This window comes from Hylaeus volcanicus, chromosome 2 (assembly GCF_026283585.1).
Source record: "Hylaeus volcanicus isolate JK05 chromosome 2, UHH_iyHylVolc1.0_haploid, whole genome shotgun sequence".
Lineage (NCBI taxonomy): Eukaryota > Metazoa > Arthropoda > Insecta > Hymenoptera > Colletidae > Hylaeus > Hylaeus volcanicus.
The window spans coordinates 639,518-656,923 of NC_071977.1; the positions used below are offsets into that span (position 1 = coordinate 639,518).

A 17,406-nucleotide genomic window follows, 5' to 3' on the forward strand; every position below is an offset into this window, starting at 1 on the left:
TCGATTTTCGTGCGAATTTTTCAAGGAAGCTTTTACAGGTTTACATTTAAAGGGCACTTAATACGTAAACAACACTCAGATAGTAGAGAAAATGATATGTTTGTTGGCAGAACTTTCGTGCGTTGTTACTTACATAGGTGTGTATTTTGTGTGTATATATAAACAGAAGGTAATTTTACCTTTTTACATTTAATACGTTAAAAACAAGTTGAATTGTTCAATGTAGGTGTTTTTTTTTTAGTCCCTCAGTTCGATAATTCCTACATTGTTAGTCATGCAGTTCGAAAGTTTAATAGGAGGATTCGTTGATGCAGTTTTGTAATGGTCCGATACACGCTAAGATTCGCATACGCGAGACACGTACAGGCAAAGGTACCTAAAATACGGTCAAACAAGATTCAAATAGATATTTTGAGCATAACCAACGTTTCCCTTGGAAATTAATGTCATCCGTTTTGCTTCTCGTGAACACCGTTCTCCTGTGGTTTTAATGGTTTTATCACATCCACTTCGTTTAACTGTTCTATATCTAATTGTTGTTTCTTTTTCTTCTTCGGAGTTTTCCTGAAGTGAAGCATAATAATGGTAAAATGGAAGTGATCAAACGATTAAAGGTTATAAACCAACATACTTTCCAAACAACTCTCCATCCTGTATGGACTCTGGAAGCTTCTTGTTCAGTGTTTCTGGAAGGAGTAGCGACATCATTCCACCAAGAAGCACGCACGATCCAAAAATGACAAAGGGTAGAGGCATCCAGATTTCAGACTGTGAATCACAGCATCATTGAATATTTGAAAAGAGCAACTAATCTTGCGGAAATATGTTTTTAGATTTGATTTTACAAAAGGGAGGAATGTTTCGAGTAGTATATGTGTTGCAAGTAAAGTTCATTTACCAGATGTATGACGTACGGGGCAATTACACCACCGATTCGAGCGAAAGTTGAACTCGCTCCGAGACCGACGTTTCGAATGACCGTGGGAAATTGTTCGGCAGTAAAAACATAAATTGCACCATAGGAGGACGTGATGGTGAGTTTACCGATCATCGCGAGACACACGACGAGCCACTGAGCATCTGGAAGCATTCATACGCGACGATTGAGTTTCACATTTCAATAGAATACAAAATAAAACGGATTGCCTCTACTAACCAGCAGGTACAAACAGGATAGCGAGCAACGCCATTCCAGATATCAACATACATCCGCACAAGATTAACTTTCTCCCCCAACGATTTAAGGTGAAAATTAGAAACGTATACGCGGGCACTTCCACGAGCCCGGAAATTAGGAAATTAACGTATTCGTTACCACCGAGGTTGGATACGTGCCAGGATAATCCGTAGTAGGTACCGCTGTTTACAAGCCTAGAAAGATTGAGATCACGTTACCATACTCGTTAATTTATTACGCTTCAAGGTAGCTTATGTAAAGCTGACAGCTCGCTTTATGGATGCTCATAAATAATTAAGAGTTCTGACATCATTTTCAATAGTTCAACGAGCTTTCAGCTTCGCACAGCCTTCAAGGTATCGAGGAGAGACGAGGTAAACATTACCAATTGAAAAATAGTAAGATACTTTTCCGCCTCAAATTTGGATACCGGAAGAGGTCGAACAACGACGGTTTCTTATAATCTGGAGCGCTTTCCTCGCTGTTATTATTAAGAAGAGAGTCCAGTACCTCGATCGGCATTTCCACGCCGTTTTCTAAAGATGCGCCCTGCAAGAGATCTTTCGCTTCTTGCACGCGGCCTTTGGTTAACAACCAACGCGCAGATTCAGGAATGAACCTATAACGACAACATTAATAATAGAAAACTTGTTTGCGTTACGATCATTGGTTCAATTCATTGACATTGTTTACTATTTATTGCTTACCACCAGTACAGAAGAAACGCAATGCTTGGCACAGTGATAGCGACTTGTAGCATTCTCCAGTCGGTTATAAAATACGCAAAACCAGCAGTGAGAATGTATCCAGTCGTGAAGAATAGTTGGCAACCGACTCCAGCTACTAAACGCTTCCTTGGACCTACCATTTCCAAGGCTAAACAGCAACGTCATTCTCAGCATAGTATCGAATGTTATTAACGTTAATAATATATTTAAATCAGATACAAGCATTTATTGGATCGAGTAATAATTTGACTCGTACTATTATAGATTTCTTGACTTGTTTTTTTAGAATGCAATAGGATGGATACTGTCTCTGGAAATCAGAGTGAATTTATTACTCAGTCCATCGTTTTATTAATTGTATGATAATTTACCTATGACATAGGCAACTAAAAAGACCCCGCTAGTGGTTGAGCCAACTATCAATCTGAAGATAACGTAGGAAATAAACTCGGGTGCAACTGCGACTAGTATACCGCCGACCAGCTGTATGACTAAAGACAGGAAGAAAATTGGTCTACGCCCATACTTATCGGACAAACCACCGAAAATCATTGAGCCAAGCATGACTCCTACCATGAACAAAGAATCCCCCGTAGCTTTCAACCATGCTCTGTCGCAAACTAAGTTCCACTGAAAAGAAATAAACAAAACAGACAACTTTACACGTTAGACCTTCGTTAACAGGATTAAACGTTTGTTATGTACACAACGGATAGGATAGCATAAATTTAATCTTGAACGAAAGACTATCGAACGAACAAGGTGACGAATAAGGAAAGCATGCCAGACGTACCTCAGACGTAGTGGTACTTTTGTATTTGCTTCTGTCGTAGACGTATTCATCGCACGGTATTACTCCTTGGGTGTTGAGACAATTTGGAGAAAAGGGTTTTTGGATAGGTGAGTCGTCGGTCGACGTATCGACGTACCTGTCGATCGTTGTTTGGTTAACGACATCAGGAACGTCGCGTCTGTAGCACTGCGACGATCCTTTCAGCTCGTAGTCCCATGGATAGCTTGCGTTCATCACGCTTTGTGGTAACATGTACGTTGCGTTCTCCACATTTTCATGTGGCAGCAAGCACCTAAAACCAGAATTTCATTTTAACTCCCTTTAAAGATAACTCGAACGTTAATTTCAGAATCAACTTTCTTTTTAAAAAGAATATTTTTTTTTTTCAGCAGACTCTGACCTAGAGTTCATTTTCGCGCTGAGGAAGACACCAGCGATCTTGTGAAAGGCGCAGGATATCGCCGGAAGGCAGAGTAAGAGGTAAATCCTGCGCTGGTAGCGACCAAATTCGCCCATGCGAAGGATAACGTCGTCGTACGCCATTTTTCTTTGATGCCTTTTATTCTTCTGCGTTTGCGACTCCTAGTCCCCGTGGTCCTCTTGCTCGGGGATGCGTTTCTGAAACAATTTCTTGCTATCGTCGAATCCGTCTCGATGGTGATAATGATTTCTTGCCGCGAGTAGGTCCTCGGACCTATCCTGTGCTTGCAAGTCGAATTACTGATCCTTCGATATCAACTTCGAGGAACTCCCCTTCCTTTCTTCGTGAACAAAGAAGATGCTTTCCTGTTTAATTTTAACTTCTCGATTCGTTCGATTCTCTAAGTGTTCTTGATCCGTGTTACGAGACGAGACTCTTCTGCGATACGTGTCATTCTTAGCGAAACGTGGATCACTTCTATGGGAATATGGTCTTGGTAGGTGCGTCCATGGGGGTAGGTAGCTCTTCACCGTTCGAGCTCGATATCCTGGAATGTGGAACGTATGTTTGTCACGGATGACGGTACGGACGCGCTAATTACGAAATTCGTTGACTCGTAAATGTATATTGGACGTAGCGATTGATTGTGCTGACTCGTGTTCCGCTGCAGGTAGATTTTCCTCTTTCGGTCTGAAAACAAGGAAAACGATTTCGTGACGATCGTGTTTATTCGAAGAGGAAAGTTTTTGCAGGGAAGACGATCACTGTTTTATAAACTTTTTTAGAAAGAAAAACTCTGCGGCTATAACATGCTTGACGTTTTAAAGAAAGATCAAATCAAAAATGATTATCGTAGTGACGCGACAATGACCTTATTCAACGGAGATACCTTTTATATTACAGGACGAGACGAGTATTGCAACATGTCGCGCGTATTATCGAACCATTAAGAATGCAAATGGATTTAACGCACACACTGTTATGTTTACCGGTTTTAAATAAACCTGACCATGAGACGTCGTGCATAGGAGAGGGTTCCACCAAAACATCGTCCGAATTGCAATAAACAAAAAGGGTAAATGATTAACTTTCCACGAACAAAGAGAAGCTTTCTATTTATAGACTCGACAAATTCGTTGAATTGTATATTCTTCGTATCTCGTATCGATCACTAAACACTTATCTAGAATGTATAAATAATCTAACTCGTTAATCTAAATCCAATAAGTCGATGAAGACACTATTTGTCGTTATCTATCATAAATGAAATTGGCGCGTAACACGTGCTTTTCTCGTGAGTGTCAATACATGGACGACGGGACGTTTAAATCCACGATGTACACCTGACTAATTTTCATTGCTACGTGGATTTATTTTAAATTACTCTACAATGTTCTTCCACCGTTTAATTATCGTAAGTTCCATTAATTAATGGTACGAAGAGCTATGGATTATTTATTCTCCGCTAACCATGTTTATTTACAGTCCCATTCAACACGTGGGATGAATTAGATTGCCAGGTACGGTTATTTTACATGAATCGACTCGACGATAGGATCGTAGGCATTGCGCGCATACGCGTGTCGTGGCTCTTATGCAATTTCATTTATACTTCCCGAAGAAAGTGTGCGACGTTTCGCACGTTGACCGGAGAATGTCAATGGCGTCGCTTGTCCTTTGGTTTTATCGAGTGGTCAGCTATATCATTCCGAATTCTGATGACAAACGATTTTATTACACTCTTAAATTGGAATATATAGAACATGTACTTTTGGAATTATAGTGTCTTTAATTTAGGACTTTTACTTCGTTCATATCTAACTCTGCAGTATCTATAATAGTTTCTATAGTATTTCTATTCTAATTAAGGAGTCGTGTGTTTTCAGGGAAAGGAGAAATTGCACGCAGCGATAGCGTTCGTGGCCAAGATGTGATCAGACGAAAACCATGCAACAGCTTTTCTATCTTCGTTTGGAAAAAAAAGTACAGCTCATCTCGAAGTAAGCGGCCCCGAAGAAGCGTATTTCACCGAAATTAATCAGCTACGCGTTTTACTCAAATGATCCAAGGTTACTTGACTCGTGTATCAACAACCCAAAGTTTCGCAAGCATTTTACGAAATTTATCTTTCCTTGTCTAGTCTAACAGATGTTCGAAACGTCCGTGGTTATCGAAAATCCCAACGCTCGGTGACGCAATTCCCAAACGTTACCCAATTGTTCATCGATTACCTGCTCACTAAGCAAAAATTAAACGAGTAACTCGAGGGAAATTTTCGAACAAGAGTGAGTGTCTCAAAAGATAAACGGTGAACTCGTACAACAGCATTCTGGTGGTCTTCGAAGCGCGGTGAGTAAATCCGATTACAAAGTAGAGTGATTACTCTCAACGCTCCTCTATCGAAAAGCTCGAGATCAGATACTATCACCATTTAAATTGCAGGTAGACGCAACGAGTAGGTCAAGGAAGTCGCACCATCGATTCCACCCCAGATACTGAAAATCAATGTACACCTGACTAGTGGATTATTACTATTCTATTATGCTCCAGAGTACAGCGAGTACTCTTTCAGTCGCCTCTGAAAGTACTTAGACACGGATATCGCGCCCCTCTTTACGAAAACGGTCAAGTCCCTCTAAGAATGCTGTACCCTCTAAGTACCACTGGTGCTTAGAATGCGAATAAATGAACGTACTCGTGAACGTCACGTGTCGGCGAGTAGAACACGACGAGTAACTGGTGCTCCGTGGCGGATACGGGTAAATGGATTGCACACACGCAACCGAAGCTCTCCCAGAAGAAAGTCTCCCCCTCGCGGTGGCGAGTTCACTCGGGTCGCGCGCTGTGTCACACTTGTCAGAGTCTCGATAGACGAACGTGAAGCGAGGCTACGCGCACGAAGGACGGACGACGACTGCCGGCACCGGTTCACTTTGGCCAGCGATACACAGGAACAGAAGTGTACGACCGTTTCTCGTGCCAGTGGCGCCGACAGCCCACCACCATAAGTCCAACGAACCCCTATAATCCTTGCAACCCTCGTTTTTTGCCCTCAGTTTCCTTCACGCTGTTACCTGACGCCCACCAACGCCTTTCATGCCCTATACTACACGGTTTGAAAATTTTGTGTTTTCCCGTATAAAAGTCCATTATAACGCGTTGACTTCTAGACTGATTCGTATGGGAATATCTACAGGGCTATTGGAAACTATAGAATTTAACATTCGTCGCGTAACTCGTGTTTGTATTTTTACCGGAATTTACGAATTCTATCCAGATTTCTATCCAGATTAATTGTTAAAGTTCCTTAGCGAAAAGCTCTGTTACAGTTTAACAGAGGCAGCGTGCAGTAAGTACGATACAACGATAATCGTTGAAAAATCGAAACGAAAAGCTGAACAAACCTAAGTTTAATGAGATGAATGATCAGAATCCGAGTAGGGGACGTTAGGCGTAATTCTGGAATAGTGGTCTCTCAGGTCCGAGTCTATATTTAGCCTGTTCCTGCATTTAGACTTGTGTAAAATTAACGAAGAAAGGGATCGCACCTGCAAGTTCGCAGAAATTTTTCAGACGGTTGTTTAAGCAAGTAATTGCAATTCGATCGCAAATCGTGGATACGCGCGATAAATTAAATATAAAACGTAGAGTGGAAGTATCGAAGAGGCTGAGTGCCAACATTAGACAAATTGGAATTCTTCTACATTCTACAATTAGGTGCTTCGTGCCCTTGCCAATAACATTAGAAAAGGTTAATATGTCACCAACCGAGCATACAATAGCGAACAAATAAAACTGCTACTGTTCACGTAGATAACCGTACCAAATAAATGGCTATACGTCCTCTTACAATATAATGAAGCACCACGATTAGCTAAGAGGTCCTAGAAAAGCCAACGGCTGTAGGTGACCTCAGAGCCATAAATTAAGTAATAACGTCTGGTTTGGAAGTACAAAACGGTCTTCTAGGTGTTAACTCGATGTAGACGTCGATTTCTGTATGGTCGAGTCGTTGGCCCCCGGTTTTCCGTCACGGTCATCAGCATCGCTAACGACAACTACTCCCACCACCGTTCTCCTACCCTCGCCCGTCCTAAATGGATGTCTCGAATACCGATGACTTGGTCGTGGCCGAAGATTCTACCTTTGCTCCATCCTCTTCGTTTCACTGGACACTGCGAGCTCGTTCTTAACAGTGGCCAGCAAACCTGTTGCTCCATGGATCAAGCGATTGATAAGTAATCCCTTCGATTACCGCTAAACCCCCGAAGCCACGCGAAAGATTGCATTTCAATCGTGATTTTCGACCGTCTTCTGTTTGAAACCTTTCATTGGAAACCTAACAAAATAACCGTTGTTCCAGGAAAGAGAAGTATATGTACAAAACGATTAAATGCATTCGCTTATAGTCATTCCTACGTTCACGGAATACAGGAGTGAGAAGGACTAGAGAAGGCAAAAGTGGGGAGAAGGTAAAATAGGAATAGAATTAACTCTTTGCAGCATGGTAACTAACTCGAGTAGGCACCCAGAATATGTCCATCCAAGCGCGGTGGTTAGTCGCTCGAACGATTCACCGCCTTGCAAAAGTAAATAAAATTCTTGCATAGCGAAGAGTTAAATAAAACAAGGATGAAAGAATGAATTTACTCCTATACGCAATGTACATAAGCTTTCTTTAGAATGAAACTAGTGTATAAATAGGTTGCGTAAATATGGTTCTAAATATAGCGTTTCAATAAAAAGTACACAGGAATTTCTGCGTCTTTCCGATGCACCAGGCGCCAGCAAAATAGCCACGTCTGGATTGCAAAGGAAATTACAAGAACGATTAATTATACGCATTCATGGGATCGGTTTCAACGCGTTATCCTAACGGATCTAATAATAACGTAGATAGACGCAGATAGAATAAGCAGCGATTAGTTAAAACGAAGAGGAGAACGTTCCAGCCTTGCAAGAAGATGTTATCAAGCGAAGTAACCAATCGATACAATCTATTTGTAATTATAGTTAGGCTTTATAAGTACAGTTTTAGCTCGAAGAATTAGCATCGAAGTAACTGAATAGCTTGACGAATGATACGAATCCACCAACGGCGGTGAAAACGATGACAAGATAGAAAGTGGTCGCTTGCGTTCGCAGTGTACCGACCACGTCGTCGTATAGTATGCTTCGGCAAATTTTACGATCATTCTCGAAGGTTTAGGACCGGAGAATTAGACTGAAGAATGCGACCCAGGGCTTGGTATACCTTCAAGATCCTGCGAGGACGTGCCACGGGACTCGCGGGATATTTATGAGCACTCAAGAACACATTAGAAGACCCAATCCTTCGCGAATGGAAGCTCTTCGGTTGCTTCATACTGCTTGACCCTCAGTTTTTTGGGGGGAAAACCCACGATGGTTCCAATTCATCGGAAATTCTAATTTTTCCACCATTTTGTTTTCGTTGAATACGAATCGAGCGAGTATAGCTGCAAGAAAATGTAAATTATTCAGAAGAGCGCGGAAACGCAAAAAACAAGGACGAGGAGATCTTGTAAATTACAATTCTCGGCTCATCCGCGATCCCTGCGAAGGACGAGTACAAAGGAGGTCGAAGAGATGTAATTTGCAGCGGACTCGTTCGAGTAAAAGCATTAGAGAAGACCGAAACGGAACGATACAGACGCCACATTATGCTCCCCGTCGCATTAAGAGCTATATACGGTAATGTGTACTTTGTCTCATGCGATGTTCGAAAAGAAAAACGTAATTGCACGTTTCGCGCTACCGGATCCGCGTTACTCCAATTCTTTGCTGCTCGCGAAACGAAATTAGGGTTATTAACTAGAAAACGTTCGTGAGGGCGCGGAAAATGTTTGACCTGGTTCGTTGTTCCACTTGCTCGTCGTTTTTTATTTCTTTTTTTTACGAACGGTAATTTTGTCGAATTAGTAGGAATTTGTGATCGACTCTGAAATGAGAGACCAAGCAAATTATACCCGTACTGTTACACCACTTAGATTCACCTGACGCAATCCTATTAATCAACCTTTATTCTATAAACGACCCGAACCATTTACCAGAAAAAATATTTTTAAAAAATTACATTAAAATATGAATCGTTACAGGAAGATCGATACTAGAAGGAAGAAGTCACCCGATCTGAAAGGAAGCAAACAGTGGTAAGAAATTTTGCACCAACTACTCGTTAAATCACAACCTATTGATCGTAGTATAGCGAGGTTAAGGCGGGCAGCTCGTATCTCAAAGTCGTAAACCGGATGTGACTAGTTTCAAAGGTCGTGAAATTTTATTGCCGATAGCTGGAAGTGAATGAAACGCCTATGTCGTGGGAAAATTATTCGACAAACGTGGAACGATTCAGGCACGTCGCGGTGCAGGGTGCAGATGTAGCTACAGACGAAGCCCGTGGAGAGACCGTCGCGCTTTAGAAATTATTTTATCGCTGGCGACACCATAAACCGAGGATTCTTGGACTGTCGTAAACCTCCTGTACCTTGGCTCGAACATTTCAACGAGCAATCGCCGCAGCCTGATCTGCGAGCATCTCTGGACCATACAGAGTGTAACTGAAGTAAGTAGAATCTTAGAATCGTGTTATCTTAGAGATGAAAACCCATTTGGTATAGGTTTGATAAAAACGTTTATCGAGCTTAGAGTTGAGCGTACCATCGACATTTTTCTTTCCGTTAGAACAACTGTAATAGTCCTTATAATCGGTTGGGTTGGTTTGACATTGACAACGCACGCCGCAGCGAATACGAAAATTGATAGTTGAGACAGCATTTACCGAGCCAGCAATTTATTCTAACATCGGGTGGGCTAATGTCCACTCCACGCGGAGGTGAGCTTAAGGAAACCGCGCGGAAGTTCGGAGACTATCGAGAAACCTTTCCTCGAGGACGGCGTTCAGTCAAAAGTAGTACGCTACATAGCATCGACGTCGAATCGGTCCATTGTCGACTTAAGGATACAGAATTGTCCTTATCCGGTACAATTATCCAGAAATGAAAAAGACACACTCTGGGAGCTCCTGAAGGTGTCCAACGGACTGCCGTGAGACATGCGATGCTGCGGAAGGAAATAATTTTCAGCGATATCTTCAACGAAGTAATTATCTTCATCTAGGAATAACGAATCGCTCTCAACGATACAAAAGCAATCGGGGCGAAACAGCCGTTCTTTCTAAGCGATTTCGTGTCATGAGGCACTGCTTATAGCTTAATTGACCGTCAACATCGAACCCACGGTCGCAGCAAGCAACTACTGAAGGTTTTAACGATCAAAGGTGAGAGTTTCTAGCATGACACCATCGTCAACATATCCTGACGATAGTTAGACCCACGTATGTACGCGCGAAGCTGTCTTTCGATCGATTAATCTTCGATTGAAGCTTACTTCTCGTTGTACGAGAGATTTTCTCCTGTAATTATAATGGAATGAAGTCGAGATTAGCCGACACGAGACTCGAGCGATTACGTACGTAGTAGAAAAAGATAACGAACATTAAATGTTTCCAATCGAGCCGATTGAGATTCAATGGTTTGATGAACGGCGTATCGAGATCTTAATTGGCGTCAACTAAGACGCACCGAAGCACGTTTCAATTGATCGTTTGTAGAGAGTGTCACAAGAGCGGCCAGGCTCAGGGAGAACACTCGATAGACTCTAACTTTTCGATGTATTCATTTTATAATACAGTAAAGAATGATATATAGCATTCGTATCGAACTTGTGGCTGTTGCTAACGTCCTAACTATCGATCTATTTCGCGTATGTTTGCTGCAGAGGCGCTTGCAGCATCTAGAATATCTATTTCGATCGCAAAATGATATCAACGGATGGCCATCTTATTGCAACGAATATCTTGGGTTTCCTTTTGTTGCGATCAAGAGATAGCAATCCTGCGAGAATGTCAAGCAAGTATTTGTTCAACTTAAATACCAAGTGAATGTAAACAACAGATTGATACGTGATCGGAATTCCACTGGCGAGCTGTGTCGACACATTCGAGCTAGCAGTCTGTAGTAGGCGCGACGTACGCTGTGTCGAAACACGGAAAAAAAGCGGTGGTAGAAGGATTAGGGCCTTCGTAAGCGGTTGTTTATATTATTTATGTACAAAAGTAGCAGTAATTTGATCGTCTCTGTATCCCAGTCACGTGGCTTTGTTTACCCCCGCAACTTCGTCTTTGAGTTGAACGAACAATAGAAAGTTCATAGAGATTTGACCTTAGGACGGCTACTCAATCAATGTTAACACTTTAATGCTCGCTTGTTTTAGCCGACGCTCAATCCTGAGAGTCCGCGCTCGACTACTATAAAATTCAGCTGGAAGCTGATAGATTTCATCTTATAAATACTTTGCGTTTAAATGCGACGTTTTAATAAAAGTATCAACTTTGGAACGGTGATGTCCTTATTACGAAAAATCCCTTTTAACCGACGATACAAGGATTTCTTTTGCAAGGATACAAGGATTTCTTTTTATTAAATTAACGAAGGGAGTTTAACGTCTCTGTCGAAGGTAAACGATTGACAGCTGCACGCGAAAGCAGCATTCTATTCGTCGACATTACCGATATCGCGATCCCCGATAAGATTGCTGTAATGTGAACGAAACCGATGCGTCCTGTCTCCGTCGTCCAATGTAGCGATGTTCCTCCAACAATCAATCGACTGTGATAATAAGTCGCGTTAAAACCATAGCTTTTATTTGCCTAAACGCAACATTTCAATCGAACGACTAGAACGTTCGTTCGATATCATCGCGATTACCAAATTAAATTACGAGCAGCTATCCATGTACATCCGGGGTCCAGGAGCTGCGGTGCTCGATTGGGAACATTTTTGGCGGTGCCTTCAAGTTCACAGCCAAGGTCTGTTTTAGCGGAGTGATTGATTAAAAATGTTAACTTGGGCGCAGGGCCCGATCGGAAGAAATCGGTCCAATTGGCTTAAAGCCGGTTCTATGCGCATCGCACTTCTGGGATAAACATTATGGAATCCTCGTCGATAAAAATACGAAAGAAGAAACATTTCAGCGAGTCAGCGAGTCAGCAGCTGGGCGAAGATGATTCGCTGTATGTTTATGTTTCTGTTTATGTTTATGAAACGTGCCCCGGTACTGTAGAAGTTTGGGAACGATCGAACACTGGTCCGATTTTTCCACCGAAAATTCACATCGTGGGATCGTTTCATCGACGAGCATGGAAAAAGAATCGACGAAGAAAATCGGTGTCCTTACGAGCGTAACGTGAAATTAGACGGATCGCAGGTGATAAAAAATAATACTGAAACCGTCAGTGCGTCGGCGCCCATGGACGGCTACCCCCTTTTAGCTACTCCCATCGCCGTTGGAGGCCGAGACCAGAGGCTCGAGAGCGAACTCGAAGGCTATTTATAGTAGGGAGCGGCTTCTAGTTCCCACCGCGTGAAAAATCGCGACTGGTTTCCTGCGAGCCGCAGAGGAGGAAAGAAAGAACGAACGAAAGAAAAGAAGGGAAGCGCGTAGTCCGAGCCGAGCGTCGGGGAGGGGTAAATGAAAGGAGAGAAGAATGGACCCGGCTGGCGGAGAGAGAAAAAGAGAGTGTAAGTTGCAAGACGCGGCGTGGAGGGGAGAGGACTCCGGGTCTATACTCGTCTCGACTCTACTCGCCTCTTGGCTCTGTTTCGCTCGCTTCAAGCGGTCGCCCCGAAAGGCCTGAAAGCCCTGAAAGGCCGCTGTCCTTGCAAGGGCGCTCCCGTGATCTACACCCGCGGAGGAGGCAACAAATCTGCGTAGGTATTCGCATCCCCCTCGACGGAATTTCAGGACAGAAATACAGACACTGGAGCTCTCGAGATCGGCTCGAGGCATTCGATTAAGCGTCTCGGACGCACCACCACTCGTCTCGCATTGCTGCTGACAGTTTTTGCCACGGACAACCGTAAAGAAAGACGCCTGTTTATCGCTGCTATCAGGGGTAGTTCACTTAGGCTTCGTTTAGACTTTACGTTGGTATTGAACAGTCCTGCAGGCTGATAAAATTCGGTCCTATCTAAAAGTATTGCGCGAACAGCCTGCCAATTGGGGGATCTCCCTCGAATATACGCAACGAGCGTGTTTACACTGACTACATGCGATCTAAAATCAGAAATAATATTGACAGGTGCTAGAGAAGAGTTAATAAGCGACTCGATACGTGATGCATTAAATGAAACAAGTTAAGTAGAGGAATTCTTTTCGCTTCCTTTTACTAACCGTGGCCACGCGCGGTTTCCTCCTGGCAACGTGACCATTATACGAGTTACTTTGTAGTATTATACCGTTCAATCTGTTTCATTGGAAACGATTTTGTGGCGAATTTCTGAAGGGCGTTTATTCTAGGAGCACCTATTTCAGGATTTCTTCAACTTTCCGAACAATAAACAACTGTCTGGACGCGATTAATAATTTCTTTCCGCCAGGACTTAATTAACTTCGATTTGTCCTTTATGAACTTGACGGTTCTGGGATAAAAAGACTTTCGTGTTACTGTCCTGGAGGATACAATTAATTTGTCAATTAATTAGCGAAAAGATTGCTTTCTTTGATGTATCGTATTTAAGGTACTCGCAATTCCATGTCGAAAGATTCATCGCTTCTTTTACATTGCTCTGTTGACGTGAATGTTTAAATTATTATTATCCGGCGATTAACGGCCTATCTCGCGGGACGAAATAGGATAAATGTACAAGAATAGAATAGCCAATCGAATAGAAATCTCTATACATTGCGCAACATTCCTAGAAATACGACGCGCGAAGCGGAGTAATTTAACTGCTCAAAATGAGAATGCAAGGTGAAGTATCCTATTTTAGAATTCGATTCGCTACATTTCATACATTGCACTTCATCTAGAACAATACTCTACATGGCAATAGATTCACATTCATTCTTCAGCATACGCGTGTTTGGTTGGAACGAAGAAAAATTGTTCATTGTTAACGCATTTTATATGCTATTAAAAATTCAAGGTGAACAACAAACAATTTGTCGAAGAGATAACCGTAACGCGAACGCTTTACAAACATTGCTGATGTAGAGTGTCGTTCATGGATAATATCGAGTGGCTTAAAAGTTAAATATCGCGAAATTTGTCTTCTCATTAACATGTTTACGCGTCGATACACGTATTATTTATTCTCACGCGAGGCGTACATTTCTAAAAGAGTAACTTTAATATTCGCAATTCTCACTCTGTCGTAATTCTGCCAAGGATGAAATAATCAAGGTGCACAAGCATCAAACCTGGTTAGCAAGTACAAAGTATAAAGTTCATTTGCTTAATTTGTTACCTTTACATTTGGACACTTTGGATACGCCTCGCGAGAATAGTTCTGTGTAAATACGCGTACACATCACTGACTGAAAAGATTGGACGTAGAAGCAAAAGTACTTCATTTGACGTATGTCAACGTGTAGTTTTTCATAGGGTGAACAAATATTGTTTCACGATACAAATCCAAATATCGGACAGACCTCAAGAGTGGATACAGTTATACTTTCTACGATTCAGAAGAATGTGTTGACCCATTCAATGTCACAGACATTTCGAGCGAGATGTTTCCATAATGTTTACGCCTCGTCGTAGAATATTCTCCCGCGTGTATTTTGTACCGCGCGCGTGCGCGTTGTCGATCTCAGCAAGCAGACGCCCGGTGCAATATTCACGTGCCAGTGACCCAGATTATTTAAGAGAAGTGATCAATGATATAATTACAAGTTTAACGCGATATCTCTCGCCAATGCTACTTAGCTACGCGTCTAACGTGCGGTTACTAGTCGCTGTCCAATCGATGATTGCAACAGCAAATTGTTCGTAACAGTTTTTTATTGTTCGCCAAGTTAACCCGGCGACTACTCGCCGGCCGGTCGAGTACAGTTAATCGATAAAGCGTAACGAACTGGAAAGTGACGATTCCACGACAGGTGAAATCGTCGACCGTCTTCATCGCACGCGAAACGATAGTCAGCAGCCTTTAATACCTGTCTGTCTGTCATGTGATTGCAGATCTCTCGGGGATTCTCTCACGAGGTTTACAGTACACAGCAAAACGTCAAAGACACACGCGAACAGAGCGGAGGACAGGTCGAAGACCCTATGACGGTACTGAACGCTTTCCAAAGCCATCGAAAGATGGCGACCCTAGCGATTTACGAATTATCGAGCATCCATAGATGCGTAATGCACATAGAGACTGTTAGAGCGCCCTTTGAACTCTACAGGCATACATTTTTAGAAGCAAAGAGCCATACTCTCATCTAATAAGAAATTTCGTGTACTTCTGTACACTTGAAACTGTAAGTACTTCTTCTTTTGGCTATGTTAATGTCAAGTTGTTAATATCTTCTTGTTTCAAACGTTATCACCATTCGAATCGAATGAAATTATTCGTTCCTGAGGACTGCCTCCTATCAACATCATAAACTACTTAATAAAAGTGAATGATCTGTTGTACTCCGTGGGTTGTACAGGGCGAATCACGTATTTTGTCCATCTTCGGTACTTTCATTGTTTGTGGAATTATCTAAATTTCAGATAATTTGCTTTTGGACAGACTGTGTCACATTTGTTTATGATCAGTCGATGAATAATTAATATAAATCGCGATAAAAAATGATTTAAATGACTCGACCAGTGTCGAAAATGATCAGGGAGGAACGAGTTACACGGCTCATCCTGTATACTTACACTTGACCTCTTGCCAAGTCTCATGCTCCCGCGATTGATTATTGATTCATGCAGACGATATTGTTTGATAGCATGGAGAGAAGTGCATGATTGCGCATGGCATTGTTAGTTCGAGTAAACCCAATTGAGTCGAAACAAGATCGATGCTCCCGTAAAGGTTATACGAATTATCTAACGATAGACGCAAATTTCTACCGATCGTGTTTTACATTTTCATCGCGATAACGTTACATATCGTGCTTCACGTCGTACGTCTTCGCTTGTATCTAAAATAATCGTTTCGCGTGAGTATACAATTTTTAAATTAAAATCAAGTAAAATTACGTTTCATTTATTAAAACCGACAATGGTTTACCTCCAAACCACGGTAGTTATTGAAATCGCGTTGCAAGCACGCAACACGTGCTTTGCCCCTTTCTTTTGCATAGGTTAGCATACGAGCTATCTCGCTGCAGTTTAGTATATGTAATTCGTACCGTAATGCTTTGACATGGAACGCTACCAGCTCGACTCGAAACGATTGGCATTGACTAGTGACAAACGCGTAATCGCCCTCACATTAACAGTACATGCTCTGAATGGGACTAGAGTCTGGTTGCGCGACAACATCCCGATAGAGTCGTCAAACGCGTCTTGCTCTATACAAAGAGTTACTGTTACAACTATGTTTACGTAGTACAATTATTAATAAGGATATACCAAGTTTTCTTTCGCACTCCAAATAGTTTTTACAGTAATTCAATCGAAAACTTTTACTTCTAACGTTCAACGCGCCACCATACGTTGCAGTTTTAATCGCAGCTTTCTCTCGTATCGGTAACATATCGAAGCTTGGACGATAAGTAAACTTTCGACAAGGAATTATTCTAACCTACTGAATATTTTTCCGAAGTAAATAAATAAAGGTCAAAATATAAAAATAAATCTTCCTTTGTTACGAGCTTACGAGAATGGTGCTTACGAGGGATAGAGAAATTTACTTCCTGTTTTTGTTCTCGATCATGTCATTGCTGGACGATAATGACACAAGCCCTGTATATCATTTGCATCTGTAATGCACCTCTACAAATGCACTGTAACATTCGTTCAAGTACAGTAAAATAAAAAATGATAAGTACGTAATTGAACTTACTTAGATCGCTAATTCGATGAAATTTCGACCCCTCGATCATCGATTATACGTAACCAAGTCTCGATCACGGAATCATTTCGGTTCGAACAGCAAATCATTCTGCCAATTATTTCAATTCTTTTTATCACATTGTTTTAACGTCGCATATCATGTTACATTTAAAAAAAAAACACGTTTAAAATGGTAACGATTATTTCGACACTATCGATCAGGAAGAACGGTTTTTATCGATATTGAGATCGCGCTTCCCCGAACACGTATCGACTATATCGATAGATTTCCGATTTTGTTCGAAGCCACGAGAAATATCGAGACTGGATAATCTCGATCATTGCACGAAACACTCGACGCCATGTTTCCTAACGATTTTCGTACATTTAGGTTGTTTCACCGCTCCCGTTCAAATGTTCGCACACGTTTAACTGACAATG

General features: G+C 41.9%; 2 protein-coding genes and 1 long non-coding RNA gene across 6 annotated transcripts in view; 2 read left to right on the forward strand and 1 right to left on the reverse strand.

Moving 5' to 3' along the window:
- LOC128872018 (organic cation transporter protein) lies at positions 1-17,379 on the reverse strand. 3 transcript variants are annotated; one of them, XM_054114279.1, is made up of 10 exons: positions 16,976-17,379; positions 3,099-3,809; positions 2,699-2,990; positions 2,277-2,535; positions 1,885-2,053; positions 1,563-1,796; positions 1,157-1,371; positions 899-1,080; positions 632-768; positions 1-564 (listed from the first exon to the last, which is right to left on the reverse strand). In XM_054114279.1, exons 2-10 carry the CDS (start codon positions 3,239-3,241, stop codon positions 447-449), a joined length of 1,749 nt encoding a protein of 582 aa, XP_053970254.1. In that variant the 5' UTR covers positions 3,242-3,809; positions 16,976-17,379; the 3' UTR covers positions 1-446. The 3 variants fall into 3 exon arrangements, with proteins under 3 accessions (XP_053970254.1, XP_053970253.1, XP_053970252.1); XM_054114278.1 differs by lacking the exon at positions 16,976-17,379 and adding an exon at positions 15,138-15,269; XM_054114277.1 differs by lacking the exon at positions 16,976-17,379 and adding an exon at positions 5,815-6,044.
- On the forward strand, positions 8,210-11,511 carry LOC128872026 (uncharacterized). Its single transcript, XR_008456085.1, has 4 exons — positions 8,210-9,289; positions 9,431-9,702; positions 9,822-10,416; positions 10,917-11,511. It is a non-coding gene; the product is annotated as an uncharacterized LOC128872026 (long non-coding RNA).
- The window catches only part of LOC128885250 (intersectin-1), an 18,981-nt gene continuing 16,887 nt past the window's right edge, over positions 15,313-17,406 (forward strand). Inside the window, exon 1 of one of the 2 annotated variants that reach the window (XM_054139194.1) lies at positions 15,313-15,452. The gene's annotated coding sequence lies outside the window, so the exon portion shown is untranslated. Of the gene's footprint in view, positions 15,453-15,513; positions 16,128-17,406 lie in introns of those variants that run through there. The other variant, XM_054139199.1, reaches the window with a different exon arrangement.

Coding starts and splice junctions, on each gene's coding strand:
- LOC128872018 (XM_054114279.1), bottom strand. CDS start 3,241: ATGGCGTACGACGACGTTATCCTTCGCATGGGCGAATTTGGTCGCTAC. Junction 2,054..2,276: donor TTTAGTTGCCTATGTCATAG/GTAAATTATCAT, acceptor GTTGCTGTTTAG/CCTTGGAAATGGTAGGTCCA. Junction 565..631: donor GATGGAGAGTTGTTTGGAAA/GTATGTTGGTTT, acceptor GCTTCACTTCAG/GAAAACTCCGAAGAAGAAAA.